Source organism: Plectropomus leopardus, chromosome 2, assembly GCF_026936395.1.
Source record: "Plectropomus leopardus strain MGB_pleo_1.0 chromosome 2, ASM2693639v1, whole genome shotgun sequence".
Lineage (NCBI taxonomy): Eukaryota > Metazoa > Chordata > Actinopteri > Perciformes > Serranidae > Plectropomus > Plectropomus leopardus.
This window is the reverse complement of record NC_142177.1, coordinates 1,840,244-1,852,141: the sequence shown is the minus strand read 5'-3', so window position 1 is coordinate 1,852,141 and position 11,898 is coordinate 1,840,244. Positions and strand designations below refer to the sequence as shown.

At 40.1% G+C, this 11,898-nt stretch overlaps 1 protein-coding gene across 5 annotated transcripts in view; it reads left to right on the top strand.

Annotated features, from left to right (window-relative positions):
* Nucleotides 1-1,825: 1,825 nt before the first annotated feature.
* epha8 (eph receptor A8) overlaps nt 1,826-11,898 on the top strand; it is a 159,019-nt gene continuing 148,946 nt past the window's right edge. For 3 of the 5 annotated variants that reach the window (XM_088082708.1, XM_088082712.1, XM_088082706.1), the window contains exon 1: nt 1,826-2,221. In XM_088082708.1, the coding sequence (XP_087938834.1) occupies nt 1,888-2,221 (334 nt within the window). In that variant the 5' untranslated portion in view covers nt 1,826-1,887. The remainder of the gene's footprint in view (nt 2,222-11,898) is intronic. The other 2 variants (XM_088082709.1, XM_088082707.1) reach the window with 1 other exon arrangement.

Here is an 11,898-nt window from a genome sequence, read left to right as displayed (position 1 = left end):
TGCATTATGTTAAAATGTAATATTGTGTAATTTCCTGGTGTTAGTTTCAGTCATAGCAGCAGCAGCATTAGTGCTACTTATAGTAGTAATACAAAGAACAAAGACACTAGGCTTGGGTGGTATCACGGTATTAATAAATACAGGCTCTCCTCTTGCTATTAAACTGTTTGCACCACCAGAGCTTGCCACATTAAAATTCTAAAGTTCTGTCTACTTTCTGAGCAGTTTTAAGATATTGAGCTTCAAAGTTTTGCCATTCCAAGTAACAAAAATTATGTGAACCTTTTTTTTTTTTTTTTTTTTAAAAGGTAAAAAAAAAAAAAAGAAATGCATACAACTTTTAAAAAAAGTCTCACATGATGTTAATAAGTTGTTACGGAATTTAAAGTTCAGTCTCCAGTTTCTACTGAGATACTGATGGAGGGAAAAGTTACAGGAGTGTAAACAGTCAGTGGCCAGCAGGCAAAGAGACTTTGGGGAATGACAGCATATGTTTTTACAACTAACTTGGCACATAAAGGATTTAATTCAACCAAACCAGAGCTAAAGGTTGTTGGAACAGTGGACTTACTGACTAGATTACTAGCGAGGAGGAACTAGTTTATGAGTTTTTATTGAGTTTTATTTTGTTTCTGTGGAGTTTGAATTAAGTTTGATTTATAATGAGTTAACAAGCAATTAAGCCTCATCAGTCTTTTCTGCCCGAGAGAACGCCGAATTCAAAAGGCGTACAGTTGTATTTCTCAGTTTAATAAGGAAAACAGGTGTACAGTCATATTACTTTACTTAACATTTTGTGGATTTCTATAGTGTAGAAACCCACAAGTTGCTGCACACTAATGCCATCATATACCTCATACCCCTCTGCACATGTATACTGTCATATACCACATATATGGTGAAATAGTAATAATAACAGTAATAAAAACGAACATTGTATCACAACAGTAAATTTCCGTTGACCTTGGAAACAGCAACTGACAAAACAGTCCCACCTTCCATGTGTAGGCTGCTTCTGAGCTTTCGATTGTGTCACATGATTTCCATCAGGAGAGCAGACCTGGACCTTGAGCTGACACTGTTGGTGACAGTGTTATTGCTTTGACATCAGATCAAGTTTACCATTGACTAAAAACCATCCATCAGCTTTATAAACTATGGGTAATGATTTCAGTTCAGCACAGCTCAGGTCACTTTGCAGCAGTGTATGGAGGAAGATGTGTGTGTGTGTGTCATGTTGCCGCATAACCAGAGTGAAAACCCAATTGATCAGGACAGGTGCTGTGATCTGGCACATTTGCAGAGTTCTCCACTATTACATGAATCAATAAATGATCATAGTCCTTGAATAACACACATAGACACGTGCTCGCGCACACACACACACATAGAAGCATGTGCGGACACACTCTGCTGCACCTGGACATAGCTACTGTGGATAAAAGCTTTACAAATACAATACAGAAGATCGATAACCAATCATTGCCCTTGAGCCTCGCAGACATGCTGCTGTTTTCAGTTCAGCCCATCAGTCAGATATTTGCCACTGGGTAGGTGAGAGTGTGTGTGTGGGAGAAGCCAGCCAATGACAAATGGGGGTAAATAACAGAGAGCGTGGGGGGGGGGGTTCCAACGTGCCAGCTCTTGACCCAGAGAGATAAACAGAAAGTGAGAGTTGGCTGGGCAGGTAGGACGGGAGGGTGTGGCATCCCAGAGAGCAGCGCTGGCCGATCCCACGCTCTAATTGGCTGCTGAGATTTTGACAGACGCGCTTGTCCCTCCCCCCCTCCGGCTGCCTACTGAAAGTGTATGTATGTATGTGTGTGTGTGTGTGAGGGAGCCGGCAGACTGAAGCGAGCCACAGAGGTAGGCTCTAACTCCAACCCAATGAGCCCGCAGCCCCTCACGCTCACACACACTTCTCTCTCTCTCTCACACACACACACATACACACACTCACACTCCGCTCCTCAACGCCGGCTCTCGCTCGTGCTTCAACCCTGGGACACAGAAGAAGAGGAAGGGAGAGGAGAGAGAGGCAGCGAGTGGCAGAGAGGGAGAGTGAGGGCGAGGGAGTCAGAGGAGAGAGGGAGAGAGGCAGAGGGAGACTGGCGGGGTGTGAGGGAGAACACCATGGCTTCAGATCCGGGGCTGGCTGCGATGCTGCTATGGACTATTTCACTACAGGCTCTGGGCACGGCAGGAACCAACAGTAACGAAGGTAAGTGTGTGTGTGTGTGTGGGTGCCCACATGAATAGACAGAGTTAAACAATGCATGTTCTCTGATAGCGGGGATTAACTTCATACATGTGGAGCTCCTGGAAAACATACTGACAAGGAGCCAACATGACACACACACACACACACACACACCAACAAATGTACACACAAACACTTAGAAGGTGTGTTTGTGTGTCATATCCCGGGGTATGACATCAAAGTTTGCGGTGCACAACAACTCAAGGAAATCTGAGTGATGTGCGTGTGAGTGTGTGTGTGTGTGTGTAAACGCGTTTTGACATTGCTCATATTTGCCTGGGTTGCGTGTCAGCTGCAGTAACAGCGCATGTGTCTGCTGCGAGTGACGTGAAAGTGTGTGTGTGTGTGTGTGTGCGTGCGCGCCCTTTCCCTCCTATACAGGATCTGAGGTGAACATCTCACTTGCAGTGTAAAACCTGACAAGTTGATAGTCCTCCAAATAATCTTGGAAAGAGATTGCCTTGAAAAGGACACGTGAATATAACTATTAATCTTAATTTATGTTTACTTTATATCTATTTGTTAAGTTTACTCAAAATTTGCCTGCATTTACTCAGTTTTGGGATGTTTTTTGCAACTTAAAAGAAGCACATGAAATAACCTTGTTCTTTTTAAGTTTTTGCAACTTCAGTAAACTAAGTTAGTCTGAATTAACTTGATTATGTCAAAGAGGATTTTGCCAGTGATGAAGTTCTGTGAGTTTTGTTTTCTCAACATGTTGAGGAAAATGCAAATGATTGTCGAGTTCTCAACCAGCAGAAAAAAGTTTCTAAAACTTCGAAAGATTTATTTAATTAAACTTATCATTTTAAGTTGCAGAAACATGAAATTAAGTAAATATAACTAAATTTTAACCCATTAATGTCTGTAGCAGAATTTCAAAATTTGCTTCACAGCACTTGAAGTACTAGCTGGCCTCAGAACAAATCAGTTGGAATTTTTCAAATAAGTTTTTCTTAACTTCCTTTAGTTGTTAGTCACAAGAGATTTCTTGTTTTAATAGGTTAGAAATTTCAAATCTTAATAATTTTTCATTCACATATTATCCAGACCCTTATAAAATAGATTCAAAAATAAAAATGATAACCCAATGATTTTTTTTGCTCCAGTGTAGACATTGTGCACAGCATAGAGGCTTTTTACATTGTATTCCTTTGGGATTTTAAATGGGAATAAAAATACCTGTTTAAAATCTCATTCTCCACCCCTACTTAAATCATTTAACAATTAGATATAAAGTACACATAAATTAAGAATAGTAGTTAAATTTACTTACATTTTCCAAGACAATCAGTTTCATGGATTTTTTTAGTAAAATAAACTTGTGCGTATATTTTCTTTAAAAGCTTTGTAAATGATGTGTATGTGCGTGCGTGTGTGTGTGTGTGCGTGTAAAACACACTTTGCTTCCTTAAGCCCAGCCTGGGTTTGTTTATTTCCATCCTCCTGTCCATCTTTCCACCACAAGACGGAAAACTGTTGTTATCACTTGTTCAACTAATGCCACATACACACACACACGCACACAAACAAACACTACAAAGTCCCCCAGTGCCTTTCTTTGTGTGTGTGTGTGTGACAGGGTCCTTGACATAGGTCTGGTCTCAGGAGGTTGATTGACAGCAGCGATTCAACTGTTAGGGCCTTCTTCACTCTAACGGCAACATTCAGCTCACCACTGCAGGGAGAAAAAAATAGCAGCAGAAGAAGAAGAGGAAGAGACAGAAAGAGAGAAAAAGAGAGCTCGGTGTTTTGGTTCAGGTGGGATCACCTGAGCAGTGGAGAGGTGAGGGCAGCACTTATCTTGTATAAGCTGTGTAGAGTCGAGGCGGCAGAGTTGGGCCGCCTCAGGTCAGACACAGCGGGAAAGAGGACTGCTACGCAGACACAGAGACACAGACAGACAGACAGACAGAGACAGCCTGTCAGTCTGACTAAGTTGTTCTTGTGTGTGTTGTCTCAGCGACCACTACATGTACAACCCGACATAAACACCCTGTGTTATTTGCATTTCAGATTTTATTTCCTCCTTTTCCACGGCGCTCCAGTTTTAACCGCAGTTTTACTCATTGACTTCCACGTTCATTGTCCTCGTCTTCCGTCTCCCATGTCTTTGATATTCTAATTCATTCAACCTCCCCTGCCATGATTGTTGCCCTTTGCTGATTAACGATTCAGTGTGATTAGAGAAATAAACTTTATTTTCACCCTGTCGCCGTCTCTGCGCTCACTGAGTTGTAGAATTCGGTTGAAGCTGTTTTATCCCACTCCACAATAGATACAGAACACAGCTGTCTGTTTCCAGGTGTGTCAAAAGAGCTCCTCACATACAGTCCCATGTTTCATTAGAGTATTGTGCCGTCTGTCATTTGTCTGCAGATGTGAATGTGTTTCCACGGAGCTGAACTGCAGGACAGACTGCTGTGCTACATTAGTGATCAGCTAATCACAAACTGGTACTTCACAAAACTAATTCACTGCACCGCATTTAAGGCTTAATGCAAAATCTTTTTAGTCACTATCATCTTATTCTTTCTTGGCATTCTGTCTATTTATGCTGTGTGTTATATAATTTGTCTACATGCTACATGCTTCAAATGCAGATTTTGAGGCACATTTTGAAGCCTAAATGACCCAGTTTGTAACAAAAAATTGACTGAAGCTACTTTTATTTTCTTCCATTATTTAGCTTTTTTTTTAAAAAACATTGTGTTGTTTTTTAATAGTTAATGAATAATTGACAGTGCAGAGAATGACAGGAAAGGGATATCACATGCAACAGAGCTCCTCAGCCGGAATCAAAGCGGGGACGTTGCAGTGATCTGACGCTCCATTTTGAGCCCAGTTGGGAATCGCTTTAAAACAGCAATTAGACTGTCATAACAATAAGATTAAATTTCATTAATTTTTAATTTTATTTTTATGCTATTACGAATAATAATGGATCTAATATCAACCTTTAACCTTTTTTAAAATTATTTTTGCGCACCCCTTGGAGCTGTCTGATCAGAGTCTTTTCAGGCTGAATTAAACTACAAGCTCCAAACAAAGTGCTGCAAAGCAGTCAGCAGAGATGTTGTTTTCTGGGCCTTCTCCAAACTCTCTTTTGTCCTGTCATAGGACTGTGCAGCTTAAAAAAGCTCTACCTACCCAAACTATATTTTCTCCTATTTAGTTATTTAACAGTGCAATCAATGTCAATTTGTCAACTAATTTCTATTCACACCAGTTCATTCAAGAAAGATCCCCTGACTCCACAAAGTCAAAAGAGTTTGTGAATATAACCTTCCCCTAAAATTAGATTTTGCTCTAATCGCGCACACTAATTCATCTAAATAAATGTGAGAAAACATATCAGTTTTTCAAGATCCTGCCAAAGAGTAACCAGTGTCTTTATTCTATTTTGGAAATGATTAGGGGCAAAATAGTTATCGAGCCCAAATGTCTGAGTGATAACTGAATGTATTTTAAAAAATGACAGAGCCGAAAATGTAATTTTGCCTCTTCACTTTGGTTCGGCTCATCGCAACTCGACGGGAATTACAAATATTACATGTACATGGAAGAGATAACCTTTGGAATGAATGCAGAGCTGGAAATTAAATTGGTGGAGAAACAGGCAACTGCTCACACAACGAGCCCCCCCCCCACACACACACACACTCACACTCACACTCACACTCACACTCACACTCACACACACACACACTGCGTTACATACACATAATGGCCGAGCACTCACAGAACACAGACACTGTGACAGATTTGTGTACTTATTATTTGACGAGCAGGAGCCATGGCCAGCCATTTTGTTTCTGTTCATCGTTCATGTTTGCAGTCATATCAGTCTGATGCCGTGTGAGCTTTCGATCCTGTCCACATCCTAACGCATGTGTCCTTCAGACCCCATCATTTATCTGTTTACCGAGTGCCGTGTGTGTGTGTGTGTGTGTGTGTGGTAAAAGGAGGAATGAGACAAAGGGAAAGACGGTTGACATATCGTGTTTATTTTTCGTCAACAGAATAAATGAAAATATGAATCCATTGTGTGCCTGACACGGGAATCTTTATGATATCTAATTTCAGTTTATTTCTATCCAGAAACAGAAAAAAAGAAAAATCAATTGAGATCAGTAAGACCAGTTGTATGTAGTGAAGGAAGGTGAAGCCTCCTCAGTTCAGTTTGCCCACATCATTCAGGAACAAGGTTTAAAACCTTGCAAGCGGATGCAAAGCTTTATTTTTGTGGCAGACATCATGGTTAATACTGTAGTGTTGGAGGGAAATTGTAAGGACTACATTTTGCAAAACATAGGCTATTAATTTAAAACGGGGGAGAAGCTCTGTAATCCTTTGAAACCGTAGAAAATTGGCATGATTTCTTTCAAAATATGGAGAGAAAATAACCTGAAATTTAGCACCAAAAAATAAAATAAAATAAAAACAGACAAACATTATATTAAGACATATAAATCCCCATTTAAAAAATAATTTCTCTCTCTATTTTTCAGTTCATATTCTTTTGCTAATTTCTTTCAGTTTGTGGGACATCTCTTGCCAAGTTAAAGCCATGTTTTCAAAAGAAATCAGACCGATTTTCTCAGATGTTGCTCCAGGTTTCAAAGGGTTAAGATGTATACTGCCACTGTGAAATTAACTTACCTCCAAAACTTTTCATTAGTTAATAAGAACAGGTCTATTTATCCAATGTTTTTCCTCACTGGATCATTTTCTCAATTCACTTTGGAACACTCACTCTTTCAATTTATCTTGTAATTAAAAAAAGGAGATACATATTTATTTTTTCTCGGAAATTGACAAAATTGTTAAAAAACAAAACTCGCTGTCGAAAAACTGTGATTCTGCCGGCCGCCTTTTACACATCATCCGTCTTTCTTTCTCATTTTTTCTGTTACTGTGTACTGTAAAATATTAGTGAGATGATTTATATGTGAATTGAGTCTAAATATACTTTCATCAGAGATATTATCAGTGTGTTTCATATTAAATAAACAGATTCAATGAAATAAATAATCAAATGAATAAATACAGAGAAGATACTGAAAAAAATATACAAGCATGAAATTGTAACATAATCTCATACACTTTTAAAACTCCAGCAGCTTTATGATGAAATGTTCTGAAATGTTATTGCAGGTCATTTTTATTTTTTATTTTTTATTTCAGTTTTTATTTCAAAGCATATTTTTTTCTCCTGCAAGAGTCTGTTTCGTTATTTCCCAAAGCTGTTTTTTCCTGATGACCATTTTATTTCATAAAAACACTTTTTATCACCAAGGACAGAGCGTGTTATGTGATTAGCTCTTTGCTAGTTCAAAACAAAGCAACAGCACATCAAGTCAATAGTGGAATAAAATACATTTTATGGTAATGACCTGAAACAATTTTATGGCTACATACGTGTGACTGTATGTGTTTGGCACAATTCAACAGATATATATTGAAAAATTATTTATTTCATAATGTGTTATTTTAATACTTTCTGTCTCTGTATCTCAGAGTGTTTTCTGCGAAAGCAAAAAATAGCAAAATGTTTCTTTCACACACTTTTACTTGCCGACAAGAAAAACAACAAACATGACACATACGTCCTAGAAGCAAAGTTTTTTTTCCTGTAAAGTTGGAGAAGGGTGTAAACTTGAAGCATCACTACAGTTATAGTCCTTGAAAACAGCTGGTGCAGAAATAATGTTTTCAAGGAAACAATTCTGAGAGAAAACACAAAATCTGTGTGATTTTGAGGGATGAAAATGACCACATTAAAGTTATTGGTTCAAAATTCTGGTTATTTGAATTAGCCCATCACAGGGAGCAAGAAATGAAGCCCGACCCGGATGCTTCCTGTTGCCCCTTCAGACGTGTGTAGAGTCCTTTGTGTAGATGGAGGTGGTGTTTCCTTGAGCTGCCCCTCCTGTCTTCAGGCTCTGTCCCTGATTCAACTCCAGCACACTGTTTCACACTGCCGCATTCCCAGCGAGGACAGTGCGCGTTCCTTCAGGTTGTTGTTAGTACGGAGGAACATGAAAAGACCCATGCAGCGAGCGGGCCTCACTGCTAATGAGCAAACTGTAGGTGGATGATTATTCCCACATACCTCTGCTGCAGGAGGACCAGGAGGGGGAGAGACACAGAGGCAGGGAGCCATGACTACTGTGGCAACAAAGATTTCCCCTTTCTTTTTCATTATTCTAAGATTTGAACATGTAATTTAGAAGCAACAAAATCGCAGGAGAAACAGGAAATGAAGAGGGAGAAGTTGAAAGGAGGCCGGCTGCTGGGAGCTGCATTTTTTCTCTTTGTGCAATAAAAGGCAAAGACAAATTTTTGTCCATGAAAATAAAAGAGTGAGGCTTTTTGATTTTGATCAGTGCTACAGATGCTTTGTATTGATCTCTCCTCACTTAGCAGAGCACCTGCTGCACGCTCACATCACATAAGTGGGAAATGCATGAGAACTCGTCATAATGAATGGCTCGGAGGGGAGACCTTTCTACAGCAGATTACAGAGGGAAAACATTTAGGCTAGAGCTGAATGTGTTGAAGTGTGTAGTCCTTGATGTCTTGCTCAAGGACACTTCAGCAGGCTGACTGACGAGGAAAGATGTGTCCCTCCGCAGGTCTCATGTCTGAGCTCCAAATGCATTTTATTGACTCTTTGGAGCCGTCTGTTTCCACCTCCTCACTGCATACAGCGGCCAAACTATATCCTAATGTTTCACGCATCAGAAATAGATCATCAGCCTCATTAGTCAGTCTGTCAGTGTGCTGCTTTTGTTTGTTTTGCTCAGTCACTTAGAGCTGTCACTTCACACTCTATAATAGATAGAAGACTATTAGGAGATGTGCTGGGCCCGAGGAAACGTCTGTACGGGTTTTGTGTTCTGTGCTAACAGACGCTGTAGTGGTAGCTGATGAGGTGGGTGCACTGCGAGATAGATGGGTCGGTTACCGAGGAGAAAAAGGGTGCACTCACCTCTATATTCCAATGCATTTTTTGCTGATAGATGGGTATATACTGTAATCGGGCAGAAAAAAAAGATGGATATACCCACTACATACACCCTCCACTCCACCACTGCTCCATTTATCGACATCAGTTTCCTTGTACAGCTATCAGACTTTTGAAATGTGAGCAAATTAGTTTAATTTCTTTAAAAAAACATGGGGGAAAATTGCAGTCTGCAAGATGGCATCAAATGTCATACAAATTGCAAAAAAATTGCAAAACTATGACAAAATTAACTTGAAATAACTGAATAAAAATAACCGAATAAATAAGAGAAAAAGAGAGAGAGAGAGACAGAGAGAGACAGAGAGAGAAAGATATAAAAAAAACTATATTTATAATTACTATGATTATTTAAAATTAAGTTACAGAAAAACATATACATTTGGGTTTTTTCTTATTCATATTGACTATTTTTTATTTCATTTTAGCATTTTTTCAGTTCATTTCCTGTTTTTGTTGTGTCCCACTTCTTGTTAAGAATCAATTTTTTTTAAAGAAATCTAGACAATTGCCATGGGTTTCAAAGGGTTAAATACTCATTATCTCACCTCGACACTGATATGATGGTTAAAATCGAGGCTTTGTTAACTCTTTCAAACCTTTGCAAATTGGTTTGACCTCTTTCAAAACCATGGGAGAGGGCAACAAGCAACTTAAAGACACGGACCAAATATTAGCAAAAAAAAAAAAAAAAGAATCACAAAAATGATAATAATTTTTGCAAAAAAGTACAAAAAAAGAACAAGAAAATGACCTATGAGAAAGTGTTGAAAATTTAAAACAATAAAACTAAATAAATTATACCAAGTTGGTCATTGCATTTTTATGCCCATATTTATCTATATGCCTTTTATACCTTTTTATCCCCAAAAGGGTCAAATACACTGTAAAAGGAATGTAATTGTTTTAATTAACTCATAGTTAGTGTCCAGGGTGCCTAAAAAAATAAAGTTGAATTCGAAAATTCAAGTTGAGGTAATTTTTAAATCTTTTAACTAGTTTTCTCAAATTCAGTAAACTAAAAAGCGTAGGGCAGGCCACATATTAACTTTTTCAAGTTAAACCAGTTAGTTTCTTCTTACAGTGTAGCTTGTAAAAGCATCTGAATGCAACACAAAACAACTGATGCTGGTTTTAAAGGGTTAATTGTGTTTTGACAGTAAATTACCGCTGCTTTCTTCTTTGTATCACTTTAAGAGCAATAAAAGCTTATTTATACCACAGCAAGTACGACAGTAATTGTAGAAATTGTATTTTTCCTGAACTCATGAGTCGCTGTCGGTCTCAGCTCGGTAGGAACAGTTCCTGGTGTGGTCCTGAGGGGGGAGGCCTGTGTGAGCAGAGATGTGGGAGCACATTAAAGAAGCAAAGAGGGCGTAAACCTTTCCCTCCCTCTGTCTGCTGTTTGTCCCGACACAGGTTGTTGTCAGCCGGCCGGCAGCTCCCCCCCTCTCCCCAAGGCGCAGGTCTTTATTGAGACATCAGCCTTGTTAGCCAGCTGTCGACAGGAATACAGGAGTGAGCAGATCAATACGGTCGGGTCTGCTGGTCCTCCTGAGCTGCGGCCAGGAGCAGGCCAGGCCTCAAAATTTAGGGCCTCTCCTGAGCCCTTTCCACCCATTAGCAGGACCTGATGCTGGGCTGGCCAGAGTTCAGCTGCCCCTGGGCCAGCTCTGCCATACTCTGTGATTGCACTTGTATCGTTAGGTAATTTATGTGTCTCCGCTCTGCTAGCATGTGGGGCAGAGGATCCTTTAGTGGAGATGGCTGAGGATAAAGCAGGAGTGAGAGATGGGGAGAAGAGGTTGGGCAGCGGCTGACAGCTCTGTAATGGGCTGCTGTTGTGGTTGTGTTAGCACATCCCTCCTAGAGAGAGATCTCTATGATGTTCCCTTCATGGGGACTGATGAATGATGGGGATCTGGCTCTGCAGCAACATCCCCCTCTGCTCTGTTAGGGACAGACACAGGAAAACAGCGTGTGTTAGAAACAAAGGAGAAATCTACGGGTAAAGACAGAGAGAAGGAACCAAGGAGAGCAACAAGGAGAGTGTGAGACGGTCACGGGGAGAGAACAAAGTGAGATGAGGAGAGGGAGAGAGGGGGAGGCTGCTGTCTCAAATGCGTCTCTTCAAGTTCCATCGGCGGGTGTCTTTATCAACACCAGCGGAGAGCGGCGTGCTGATAATTCGCCGCTCTCAATTCCCTTCAATCCATTTAAGGATTTAAATGTTCATTAAGTTTAATAGAAGCCCAGCGAAGGTCTAATACGCTCTGATAAACGCCGGCAAACCTGCCAACCTGTTCCAATAGCTGCTGCAACAAAGAACCATCCAACTAATAAGGTCAAACTCAGAGTTTGTGTTCGACTACTTTGTGCAGAGCGTTTCCTCTGAGTCACCGCAGAGAGTAGACTGTGTGAAGTCATCGACACGTCCAACAAACTAAACAAGTTGTTTGTCATTGCTTTCCTGAGCTACCGATATCAGCATCATCTGATCTGACCTAATCCTTTCAGCAGCACGCCACTGAGCTCCATGCACCAACAACATTTTGTCCTCAGGCAGTTTTCACAAAGACTGTGACTTTCACCAGTGTTTCCATATTTA